This window comes from Engystomops pustulosus, chromosome 4, assembly GCF_040894005.1.
Source record: "Engystomops pustulosus chromosome 4, aEngPut4.maternal, whole genome shotgun sequence".
In the NCBI taxonomy this organism is placed as follows: Eukaryota; Metazoa; Chordata; class Amphibia; order Anura; family Leptodactylidae; genus Engystomops; species Engystomops pustulosus.
The window spans coordinates 94,512,937-94,526,041 of record NC_092414.1 but is presented as its reverse complement, the minus strand read 5'-3'; the positions used below and the strand labels follow the sequence as shown (position 1 = coordinate 94,526,041).

At 38.3% G+C, this 13,105-nt stretch overlaps 1 protein-coding gene across 12 annotated transcripts in view; it reads right to left on the bottom strand.

Annotated features, from left to right (window-relative positions):
• Window positions 1-13,105, bottom strand: part of NAV3 (neuron navigator 3) — a 359,389-nt gene that overhangs the window by 73,152 nt on the left and 273,132 nt on the right. For all 12 annotated transcript variants that reach the window (XM_072146791.1, XM_072146780.1, XM_072146782.1 and 9 more), the window contains one exon: window positions 9,016-9,131. In XM_072146791.1, the coding sequence (XP_072002892.1) occupies window positions 9,016-9,131 (116 nt within the window). The remainder of the gene's footprint in view (window positions 1-9,015; window positions 9,132-13,105) is intronic.

Below are 13,105 nucleotides of genomic sequence, written 5' to 3'. Positions count from 1 at the left end.
CTGCATTGTATCCGGTGCTGGGACAGGAGAAGGGTGGGCGTGCCAGGCTGCCAGAGTTTGCCAGAGCTGAGCGTGCCTGTCCCTGAAAACAAACAGGGACACATCTCCGACTCCGGGAGTGCCGCAGGAGGTATAAAGCCCTCCCCAGCCCACCTGCTAAGTTTTTCAAATATTTGGACAACCCCCTTTAATAAGAGATGAGAGCAGAAAACATCAGCTCTGGGAAAAGAAGATTCGGAAATGCAATTTAGTGACAGATAAACTAAAATAGACACATAAGAAGGGCTGACAGGTCCTTCTAAAGTCTACACATACATGTTAACCACTGAGTAAATTCACACACCCCTCTTTTTACAGACCGTAACTACCAGAAAAAGATAAAAGCAACTCACGACCACCCCAAAAATGGTCAGTATGCTTTTATCACAGAATTTTTGCTAGAAAACCAGCTTGTTGGTAGGAAGTAACTTTGGGCAACTTTAATTTTTTGTATGAAAGAGGGTAGCAATATGAATGCCATATTTATGTGGAAAAAAACAAACACTGGATACAAGAGGGACTGAAATCATCTAAAATGGATACTCGTACATGAAAAAGCCTTTTGTAAACTTTCATGCAAAATAGCAAAAAAACAACAGGTCACCACAAATTTTACAATGCAGTGTGATTATATTGTACTTTAAAACTTTCACAGACTAAAATACAGTTCCCTGCTCATTGTGAGCTTAGTAGTCCCGGGGCAGACCTACTCTGTGACTGGCAGTCTTCCCATAGTGTGCATGCACACATAGCTGTCAATAAGTAGGAATAGAAGTAATTTACTGTTGAAACAAATACACCATAAACTTCACATAAACTTCATAGAACTCCATAAAGGCTTAGAGCACAAAAAACTACTTCCCTAAATATCAAGCATTAAACAAGTTATCCATAAAATTATTTTGTGTCTACAGTCACCAAACTTTTTACTCATGGCATATAAATTGTAATTTCATTAACTGTATGATGTTCATTCCATATGCTTCCATTTACTTGAGAACCCCAAAAGTTACAAAAAATGCAGACTTTTAGTATTCATTGCATTTATCTTTCAATATCAAATTCACCACAATAGCCGAGAATAGAGTATTAGATAAGAACTCTTTATCCAGGGTTTTAATAATTTGTAACTTACCAAGTGATTCACAATACAATGCCTGTTCTAAATCAACCAGCATGGTCATGATGACTTCCTCGTCTAAATAAGCAGTTCCTTCCCGCAGGCAATTATCTTCTTCTTCCTCAGACCAGCTCTTGCGAATATCCCCTAAATTAGTATTGTGCCGGTTATCCACAAGCTGGGAGCATCCTGCCACTGAAAACATCATTACATCTTGATTTCCTGTAAAATGATATGATGCCCTCCGTTGTGAACTACAAATGGAAGCTCCATTTCCCGTTTCCCAAGATGCTCCAGAAAGAAGAGTGTGCACAGACTTGGAGAACACCTTTGACAGACAGCTCGTAGACTCCTCAACTTTCTCTTCCCTCCTAACAAAGTGAAGTTGGGTGTTGGAGGCCTCTTTCCAGCTTGCTTGATAGGAGAAGAGCATTCCATTTTCTGTGCCTCCGCTTATAAATGACAGATTTGTCATAGACTTTTGTTTTCTGAGACAAGATTCTCTTTGGATGTCCTTCTTCTTGACAAGTGGCAGTTCAGTAGGGCGTTGCATCTTTTAATAAATATTGAGATTTCTGAGATTTACCTGAAGATGAAGTGTAAAAAATATAGGCTCCACCTTACAAGCATGTCCTATATTGTGCAGCATGAAACACCAAGCCCATCTCTGTGCCTCAGCTGCAGAGGTAACAGGAACGCTGTTAGAAATCCTCAGCCATAAGATGTAAAGCATACTCCTTCAAAACACCAGTCCATCCTAGGAGTATAGCCCATTTCTCCCTCTCCATCACATAGCCAGAGGTCTTCCACAGGAGTATTTTCATTCTGATAAAATCTCAAATAAAAAAAGTCTTATTTTCCTTATGTTTTCTTTGCCTTCTCTAGATGATTTCTCTAAACACGAATTCCCAACTCTTTATCTGAAACAGTGCTGCAAGTGCAGTGTGCTCACGTCAGAGCTCAATACAAGACAAGCTCAGCTCTGCACAAGTCGCCTGCAAACATTTAGTATTCAACCTGCATCCCGAGATTTGACTCTTCCCGTGCACTGCAGTACGGCTGCTAGCTGCCATGGCAGCGGGCAGCCTCCAGATTAGACAGAGCTGCTCAGTGCGACAGGTCGTATACTTACAGGTTAAAGTTCAGATATACTATTTTGTCTATGCATCTTAAATAGCAGAAGCATTAAAAATTACTGATATCATGTGGATGAAATACTTGTTTTTGGAATTTTTTTGGATTACCAGATCATTAGAACAGAAAATCTTAGCATATGACAGCCATGTGATATATGCCGCTTACAAGTTTAATTTAATACATCTATACTGCTAAGACTGTTGCTCCAAGAATATTTAGCTTTTTTACAGTAAATAAAATGGTTTCATAATCATGTTAACATGAATGTTGCTTATAGCATCTTCACAGTCCAAAAATAAATGTGGGCTGAGGAGGAGAAGTTCACTCTAGTGTCACCGCCGTAGGCAATGAATTCACATCACAAGGTTTCAGCACAGTCCAAGAGAAAAAGAATATTCAGCTTTTACTTATAAGAGGACAATGTGTCTTCAATGTCATAATAATAATAATTCTTTATTTATATAGCGCACACAGATTACGCATCGCTACAAAGAGCTTGCCAAATCGGTCCCCAATGGGGCTCATAACCCAGGTCCCCAGTGCTGCAAGGCTGCAATGCTAACCACTAAGCCACTGTGCTGCCCTAACTATACAAAAAAATTGATTAATTACAAAAAAGGGCAGCTGACAGTAATAACTTCTAGCTAATCTATGGCCATTAACAGAAGCATTGTGCCCCATATACAAAAATTAAGTGTAGACAAAAAATGGAGCAGGCAATTGGGTCAAATACATAGAAAGAAGTCTTAGTCTTCTTGGGCAGACTGGGGCATTAAAAGTTCTATACAATATACAAAAAATGTATAATTCAACATATCAAAAAATTTTGAAGCTGTTTGCAACAAAAAACGGTACGTACATACCTTACTTTAGTTAGGTCAAATTTCTGTGCCTTGTCTGACACAGGATCTAGGGTTTTTGGTGGGTCTTTTGTAGGTCTTGCTTTAAAAGGTTGTGGTTTAAGATGTACAAGTAATTCAGAAATTACTGTCCTACCAGGGGTACACCCTGGGTGAAATTGGGATCTGGCATTGACCCATATCCATAATCTGTTGGGGAAGGTAAATGGTTGTGGGGTTGACTGACTATACTGAGTTTAGGAAAATATGCAAAGTTTTCCAGGATGGGATAAGGAAAACCACGTCTATTTTAGCTACCTTGTAAGGCAGCTCCCTTGACATCAAGCATGACCTACAAGAGGTCTTATGACATGATGCGGGATTAAATCCAAACCAGTATATCTATTCCAGAAGGAACAGACTCCCAACTGTAGAGAGCACTGTTTCGACCTGATTGGGTCTCCTCAGTACAGCGTAGGGAACTGGTTTGGCTGGGTGAGAGGCTTGTGACTAGGGTCAGCAAGAACTCTTACTTCCCTATACTGAGTTTACTCCACTCAGTATTCTTGGATACATTTCTTGGATAAATTTTCAGTCTCACATGATGTTGGGGATATTAGCAATGATGAGTAGACAGAGGTGTTAGAGGCAGTTCCTTTAGAGTCCCTCAGACTCTAGTTGTATATAGTTTGCAGGGTTTATAGGATGTCTAAATTATTATGCCATATAGGTGTCACACTGGATGCTACCTGCTCAAGGAGCATGGTGGAGCCTTCAGTTCACAGCCATAGATTTACAACAAAATTTACAACTTTTTTTGCGACTTTTTAAAGAAGCAGCAACTTTCAAATCTGGATTCAGGTAATAACTCAGGGAACACTGCAGAAAAGTCCGTTTAAGGCACAAAAAAGTCTCAAATAAGTCATGAAAAGTCACAATTTATTTTTTAAAAAGACAAGCGAAAAGTTTCATACAGGTGTCCTATGTGTCTCTATAGGACCATATTACTCTGTATATTGGGCTTTACAGAGGGAGTGTTACTTGAGAGATCAGTTAGGTTGGCAATTTGTAGACTGCTGTTTATGGCATGCAAGACGATTGTAGCACAACGGATCCAGTCTCTGTCCCTTTCAAAATGGGAATTCCAAGAGTAGGTTTATGTATGGTTTACTGCTGGACAAAATAGGAAAAGTCAAATGAATAAATATCCGATTTAAAAAATTTCCGTCAACCTTACCATCTGTCTTTTTTGAGCCCATAAATATTTTATATGGAAGAATCTTGTAATTTATTACATTAAAAATGGGAAGTATTAAACTTTTGACTTTTTTTACAACAAGCAACCCACCTGGCACATTTATTTCCCTGCATCATGTATAATTTAGAACTTAGTCTATCTTCTCGTTCTTGGTAAGGCTCCAGCTCAGTCAATTAATCTTTGTGGCGCGGTTTGTATGATAATATAATATGCAAAGCTTACTCTATGCTACCTATAAATGTACACAGAAAGCAGTTCTAAGGGTTGTAAACCCAATACCCATTAGATCTGTAGTGATTTTCAGAAGTCTATTACTTAAATTGCAGACAAACTTAGAAAGATAAAATCTACATTTAAAGGGGTGGGTTCTATTTCAACAAGCAAATGTTATTGTATATTGTATAATGAAACATTAAAGTTTTCAAATTTACCTTCTGTAGCAATTAATCTTGGTTCTACAGTAGATTTCTGCTTGCTGTCATTTAAGAGAAAGCCTTTAGAGTTTTATCACTCCATGGTCATGTGATGTCACACAGGTGCACAGCTCGTTAGAAGGCCGGTTGCCCACGAGTTCAGTCTGGGAAACTCCCTCTGTGCGCTTGCAGGATTTCCCAGACTGAACCTCTAATAACTGGATTGAACATGTGAATTCATTCTAGTAATTACAGGTGAGCAAGAGCAAGATTCTCAGACCAAACGAATTTTTGGGAAATGGCTGCTGATGCATCTATTACCACTACCTAGCTGGATATGTCCTGCCTTGTCTACAATATGCTACTGGGATCGGTAAAAATACACCACACAGAAAAAATAGAACTAAGAAGTGTAAATTGCTCCAAACAAAGGCTGTGCTGTCTATGTCACATCACTGCTGAGCCTCTGTTTCCGACAGAATCTAGCAGTGACAGTAGGCACCACACTGGACTGGTGGTAAAGACAGAGCTTAAGTATTAATTCTTTCTTTTACTTTCAGCAACTGGGACCAGAAACAAAATGTTTTGGTGCTGGACACCTCCTTCAAGAGTGCTCAAAGGAAATGATGGTGTTTAGTTTAGCAGAATCATAGTTTGACAGTACACTGACAATACCTATACAGATTTTACACTCTCTCTTGAGTAAGTATAATTTTTTTTTGGTCCTAAACATGTTAAATTTATAACTGGCAATATTATATGCACAATTTTTAGCCCTGCAGTGTTCCGCTTCGACTCAATCTTAATTTTTGGAGAATGGACTGCATTTCAAAAAAACTGCATTTCTTGCCATCTGTTTCCTTTTGCGGCGATTTAAGAAAAGCACATGTTCCGGATTCAGAAAGGAAAGCCTAATTAGTATTTTGGCACACTATTAAAATATAAAAAGTCTGGAAATACACAATACTCTAAGAAGAATTAAAGTTCAACATTTATTTTAAATAAATCACCTTTATTCTATATAAGTATTTTCTTTCATATAAGTCTTATATTGCTTAGGTTATAAAAAAAAGAGAAAAAGGACCTAATTTATAAAATGTGCTTACGTTATGCTAAATTATTTCAGCACCACTCTTTTGGTCCCAGCCATCCACTTGCATCAGTGATATAGAGTGGGTCATCTGTCTGCCTCAAGAGCTATCAAGTTTCTCTGTGTCTGCATCATCATTGATGGAAAATGGTGCTAGCTCAGCTATTTAACTGTGATAACCAAAAAAAATTAACCCTACGGTGCACTACAAGATAACTGTACATTGTGGCCAGTAAATTGCAGTACTATGACCAGAGCTGTTTCTAGGTCTTTTGGACAATAGGGCGAAAGCACCCGTTCCCCCTGCAAATAATGTTGACATTATTAATAATGATGCTATATAATTTGGCTAAATTCACATGGCTTTTACATGGACATTTGCATCACTGGGGAAACAAGGACAGCTTGTGGTCAGTACAAACCAGGGATGGATGCTATACAGCGTTATCTGTCCCCAATGGCAGACATGATTCACAGCATCCTTGCTGTTCAAATATTCCTGTTCCTCTTCCTAAATCTTGCACAGAGACCCTTGCATCATCTTTTACTACCACTGCTAGCCTGTTTACATACATTTCATTAGTATTTAGTACCATTGTCCTTAAACTGTATGAATTGGGTCCCACATTTTGACAACCTTCCACAAGCTTTCCATAATAGTTGATAGGAATTTGGGCCCATTCTTTCTGACAGACTTTGTATTAGCCACGTTATAACCAGTTTGGCAGTATAATTCTGATCATAGTCCATTTGGAAGACCCAAGTTTTATCTTCCTGGCTGATGTCTTGAGATTTTGCTTCAGTAATGCCACATAATGTTTTTTCCTCAATGCCATCTACACTGACCGGCCACTTTATTAGGTACACCATGCTAGTAACGGGTTGGATCCCCTTTTGCCTTCAGAACTGCCTCAATTCTTTGTGGTATAGATTCAACAAGGTGCTGGAAGCATTCATCAGAGATTTTGGTCCATTTTGACATGATGGCATCACACAGTTGCCGCAGATTTGTCGGCTGCACATCCATTATGTGAATCTCCCGTTCCACCACATCCCAAAGATGCTCTATTGGATTGAGATCTGGTGACTGTGGAGGCCATTTGAGTACAGTGAACTCATTGTCATGTTCAAGAAACCAGTCTGAGATGATTCCAGCTTTATGATATGGCGCATTATCCTGCTGAAAGTAGCCATCAGATGTTGGGTACATTGTGGTCATAAAGGGATGGACATGGTCAGCAACAATACTCAGGTAGGCTGTGGCGTTGCAACGATGCTCAATTGGTACCAAGGGGCCCAAAGAGTGCCAAGAAAATATTCCCCACACCATGACACCACCACCACCACCACCAGCCTGAACCGTTGATATAAGGCAGGATGGATCCATGCTTTCATGTTGTTGACGCCAAATTCTGACCCTACCATCCGAATGTCGCAGCAGAAATCGAGACTCGTCAGACCAGGCAACGTTTTTCCAATCTTCTACTGTCCAATTTCGTTGAGCTTGTGCAAATTGTAGCTTCAGTTTCCTGTTCTTAGCTGAAAGGAGTGGCACCCGGTGTGGTCTTCTGCTGCTGTAGCCCATCTGCCTCAAAGTTCGACGTACTGTGCGTTCAGAGATGCTCTTCTGCCTACCTTGGTTGTAACGGGTGGCGATTTGAGTCACTGTTGCCTTTCTATCAGCTCGAACCAGTCTGCCCATTCTCCTCTGACCTCTGGCATCAACAAGGCATTTCCGCCCACAGAACTGCCGCTCACTGGATGTTTTTTCTTTTTCGGACCATTCTCTGTAAACCCTAGAGATGGTTGTGCGTGAAAATCCCAGTAGATCAGCAGTTTCTGAAATACTCAGACCAGCCCTTCTGGCACCAACAACCATGCCACGTTCAAAGGCACTCAAATCACCTTTCTTCCCCATACTGATGCTCGGTTTGAACTGCAGGAGATTGTCTTGACCATGTCTACATGCCTAAATGCACTGAGTTGCCGCCATGTGATTGGCTGATTAGAAATTAAGTGTTAACGAGCAGTTGGACAGGTGTACCTAATAAAGTGGCCGGTGAGTGTATATTGTAAAGTGCACCAGTCCCTCCTGCAGCAAAACAACTCCACAACATTATGCTGCCATCCAAGTGTCTCACAGTTTAGATGATGTTCTCAGGTTTGCAAGTTTCTCCCATTTTCCTGCAAACGTTACAATGCTCATTATGGCCAAACACTTCCATATTAGTTTTGTCAGGCCACAGGATGTCTCCAAACATTAAGGTTCCTGTGTACATTTCACAAACCTTAATCTGGCTTTATTATGTTTCATGTATAATATTTCAGAATGGCCTTTCCACCTACATTGATATAGTAATTGTTTCAATGAGGATAATGACGCAATCTTACCAGCTTCAGCCAGCATCCACACAAGAACTTTAGCTTTGTCCTTAGGTTCATATGCAATTTTCAGGCCAAAGCTCATCTCTGGGACACAAAACCTGAACGGTATGATGAGTGGACATTCCCATATTGATTTTAATTGCATATACTTGTTTACTTAGATGTAGGAGGCATCTTTAAGTATCTGGAAATGGCACCCAGGGATGTTCCCAACTTGTGCAAGTCCACAGTTATCTTCCTAATATCTTGGCTGATCTCTTAAGACTTTCCCATTATGTTACACAAACAAGCAGTGTGTTTCAGGTGTTTCCTAAAATACATTTATTCTGATTTCATGCTAACATTATATACATCTGTATATATACTTTACAAATACAATACAAACACATATACTTAGTGTTACTATGCAGATGGAATAGAACAGAGCCTAAAACTTAGCCCATTAAAGAGCTGCTCTAGTCAAGTTTCCCAACAGTCTATTATTACTATGCTTTATTCTATGCTCTATTTTCCTATTCCAGAGCAGCTTCATGTTATGAGGAGGGAGGAAGGCTGTCTTTTAAGGCTGCAGCACAGATTTTATGACACCTCCTCAGAGTTACTAAACTCTGCCACTCTTAGGCAAATGGCTCCACTTGTCTCGTGATTTCCGAGCTCTTTGTTGTGAGGTTGCATTACCTTTTTTTTATTTGTTAATCATTTATATATATTTTGTTATAGGCAGAAGTACTTACCAGAAATTTCCTCCAGGCACTGTTTGGCTGTTTTACTATATAATGACTCGCTTTTAGTTGGACTTGTGCAGGAATCATTAGGTGGTAAGGAAGTGGTCTCATTTTCAGAGTGTGTTCTGCATTGAAGAAGATAACTCATCTTAATAAAACATCTTATGTTAACAGTTGACACTTTTAAGTCATGTGTACACACCAATTTATATAGAAAGCAACAGTTTATTGCATGCAACCAGGTGTCACCCCCGCATGTTTTACAGAATCTACCCAAGGGGAATTACATTCAAGACAAATGCATCTGCTCTACTGACACAGCTTACCAATGTGCATCTAAACTAATTTCAAATATGTTGCAAACTAGGGAAGACACCAGAAATAACATTTCCACAATAAAACCTTCTGCTGGTAAGCCAGATCTGACTTTTTACATTCAAACAAAAGGAGCGCACAAAAAGCCAACAATCATCCTTTTACTTTTAGCACAACCTATAGTAACAGATATAATCAATTAATACACTACATCAAAAACATATTCATATCCTATATCAGGATGATAAGTTATCACAGATACGTGATGATGCAATATATTATGTAGCCAAAAAGTCTTCATATATACAATGTTTCATTAATTTCATTGGCCAAGAAAGTCACGTTACCCAAAGACATAGCTTCCTGTTATGTGATGCAATGCGCATGTTATCATGTTAAGCGATCCGCGTTGGTCCAATACGTGTCAAAGTTATTTATAGTGACGCCTCTAAATGTTTTTAAAGTTTTTTTTCAATAAAATGGATTATTAATCTATTTAACTAGATACGCTTCGATGCTGGATAATACTTTCTATTTTTAACTCTTCTTAATGTATGATATCAGTCTTATGAAATCTTCAAAATCAATATCCACGCTAATTAATGTGTTAAATTAAAATACTGTGTTTCCATAGATTCATGTCGACTGGTGGTTGCACATTAAACAGAAGCACTAATTTGAGACAATATTTTCATAAATAATGCAAAAGGGAAGTAGTGTTTCTACAAGAGATATAGCACTCTGGAGATTATGCTGTTATCTCACAAATGCACCAAACCACTTGAAAATGATTACTTTAATGTTAGGCATCTTATGATGTTTATAATCAGCTCATGCAGACAACTACTGTATTTACCATCAAAGAAGATTTCCTCTCCAAGGAAGCTCATAAAGGTCTCACCAATAAATAGCCCTTTTACTATTAAAATATAATTTCCATGGAATAGGGATCCTGCTCGTTAGATTATAACCTCCTTGAAACTGAGTGTCTTGTGCATATTCACTTTAATGTATCTTTATTTGGTTGAAATGACCTAAGATCAATGAAATTGCAGGAGAAACGTGCGCAAGGGAAGTTATGTATGGCCAAAATATCAATGTATTTTAAAGTCTATATTCCACAGAGCCCAGACTTCCCACAGCTTTGTTCAAGTAATCTATTATCACTGTAGGATGTCCCATACTAAACTGGTGTTTTTTTCTTTTATTTTTATTAAATCTGAAAAAAGACATACAAAGATAGAGAGAAAGGTTGATCATACTAAAAATCTCTAGGAATAATTAGAGATTATACTGTATGTCCCATTGACCCGCTCTTCCCACATTTTGCATTGGATATAGTATAGTTTAGGGAGTATATTTGATTTCAGCAGACAATAGACGGCGAGAGATCTGCCCGTCTCTTTAGCTCCTTTTTTACTTTACAAATGATTGGAGAGAAGTATAAACGTTAGATGTCCGATTGCGATCGTGCTATATTAATGCCAAGATATTTAATAGATGACCCTGCTAACCGTACTTTTTTCCTCACATACTCACTTATTTCATAATTGGTGTTCAGCATTAGCATTTTACTTTTTTCTTTATTGATTTTATATCGAGAAAAGGAACCAAATAAATCTAAGAATTTCCATAGTTTACCTAGCTTTAGAAGGATATTTTAAGAATACTAAAATATCATCAGCAAACATATTGATTCAGTGTTCAATTGGCCACATCTTAATACCTTCAAATATTTTAATGTTTTGGATACACAATGAAAAAAGGTTCTAGACCCAGATTAAATAAAAAGGGGGAAAGAGGGCACCCTTGCCTCATGCCCTTTTCTAGATTGAATGGTTCTGCCAGCTCACTCGATAATATGACTATCATTTTGGCACCATGATATACAGTAAGCCTTTCAAGAATTCAATAAAGGGGCCCCAAAAACCCATCTGGGGCAGAAAGAGCCAGTCCCACTTGAGATTGTCCAACACCTTTTTGGCATCAATTGAAAGAATACCAAAATCTGTTGCAATACTGGGGTTGGCTTTGGCCCAGTCTACAACTGTGAATAACGTACATATATAAGTAGCACCACTTCTGTCATTAATGAAACCTTAGGGGTTCTAGGGGATTAAGCCAGGTGCAATCTCTGCCATTTGATCACCCAAGATTTTAGTTTTCTTAATATCTAGTGGTATGTAAGAGGTAAAATTTCTCCCTGCTTATGAAAAATTTTTTAGAGGCCAAATTTTCCTGTTGGTAGGATATTGCCAGTTGAGAACCTATGACTAAATAATCTTTTTAAATGTTTTTTTTTATCATGCCGTTAATCATTTTGAAAGAAATTTTGTGATACCATCTGGACCTGGTGCTGTTCCATTGGCACTTTTCTAAATAACTTGCTCTATTTCTGGATCTGTTATTGGACAGTTAAGTTTGGTCATCTGTGCCTGGGTAATTTTGGGCAGCATTGCTTTGTCCAAAAATAATTAGACTTTTTCAAGGTCAACATTTTGGGAAGTGTATAGTTGTTTATAATTTTCTAGTAAATACAACTGTTATTTCTTTGCTATCTTTATAATGCTATTTGTATCATCTTTTATTGCAACAATTTGGAGATTTAATCAATTTGGTGACAGTTAATGCTGCTAGTATCTTACCTCCTTATTTCCATATTGCTGCCAATTTTTTTTTCTTTAGATCACTCTGTTTTATATAATAACCAAAAATCGCTTTTCCTTTTGGCTTCCACCATTTTCTCTTATTTTTTTTTCCCGACGGGTTGCTCTTGTACTTTTTAGCTTTCTCTCTTTATTCTATACTGTACATTTAATTTTTTTTCAAAAGTTTTTTTGCTCGTGACCTTTAAATAATCGTAGATTTGGCCTCCTAGAATGCATTTACCCGCCTCCCAGAAAAGAATCAGATTGTTTATGTAGGCCATGTTTGCTGGATCTGTCTCATAATCAGACCACCATTTTAAAAGTTGCTCTCCAAAGAACTTATCCTCTCTTAGATACTTTGAAAAACGCCACAAGCTCCAGTTTAGCTTCCCCAAGTTCTAGTAAAGCTGAAGCTGGGAATTGCTTGATCAAAGTGAAGAAGCGCCATTCAGAGCAGATTTGTATTGTCACATTTTTTTGGCTATACAATCTTTATTTTTTTGGCAATTTGGACATACGAGAGCTTATTTTCTGCGACATGAGATGCACTTTACAAATATTTATTTTAGTAGGTCATTAGTTTATTGATGAGATTTTATTAACTCTTGAATATATGGCAGGTGCCAGAAGTGGGACGAAGTACTACGTCACGATGCGGCAAGTCCTTGCCGCCCATGATGTAGTACTATGTCCAATGTCGTAAAGGGGTTAAGAGAATAAAGTTAACATGGGGAGACCATGTGGTGGTCCAACCTGGACATACATAAAAGGGTATGCGAAAAGAATTATCTTCAATTAACAAGAAAACCGTTCATACAAATAAATAGTAAAGGTCACGATAAGAAATCTGATTATTAAAGAATAATGCTTCTATCTGCTTTTATTTGCTATTTCCTTTTTGTAGCATAGACATTTATTGAGGAGAGAGGGGGAGGCTGCTAGAAAGGTGCACAAAAGCAGAAGTTCCTTAGTTCTGCAGTACTTGGTGCATTTGATTACACTATATTCAGTAAGTCATTGAGGGACAGTTTTCCAGTATTCTTTCCACCATCCTCGAGATCAGGCCCCTGCCTCTACTTTAGGTCATACTATCACAGCCACCTCCTGCATCACGGAAAGATAAGGTGTTTATTTAC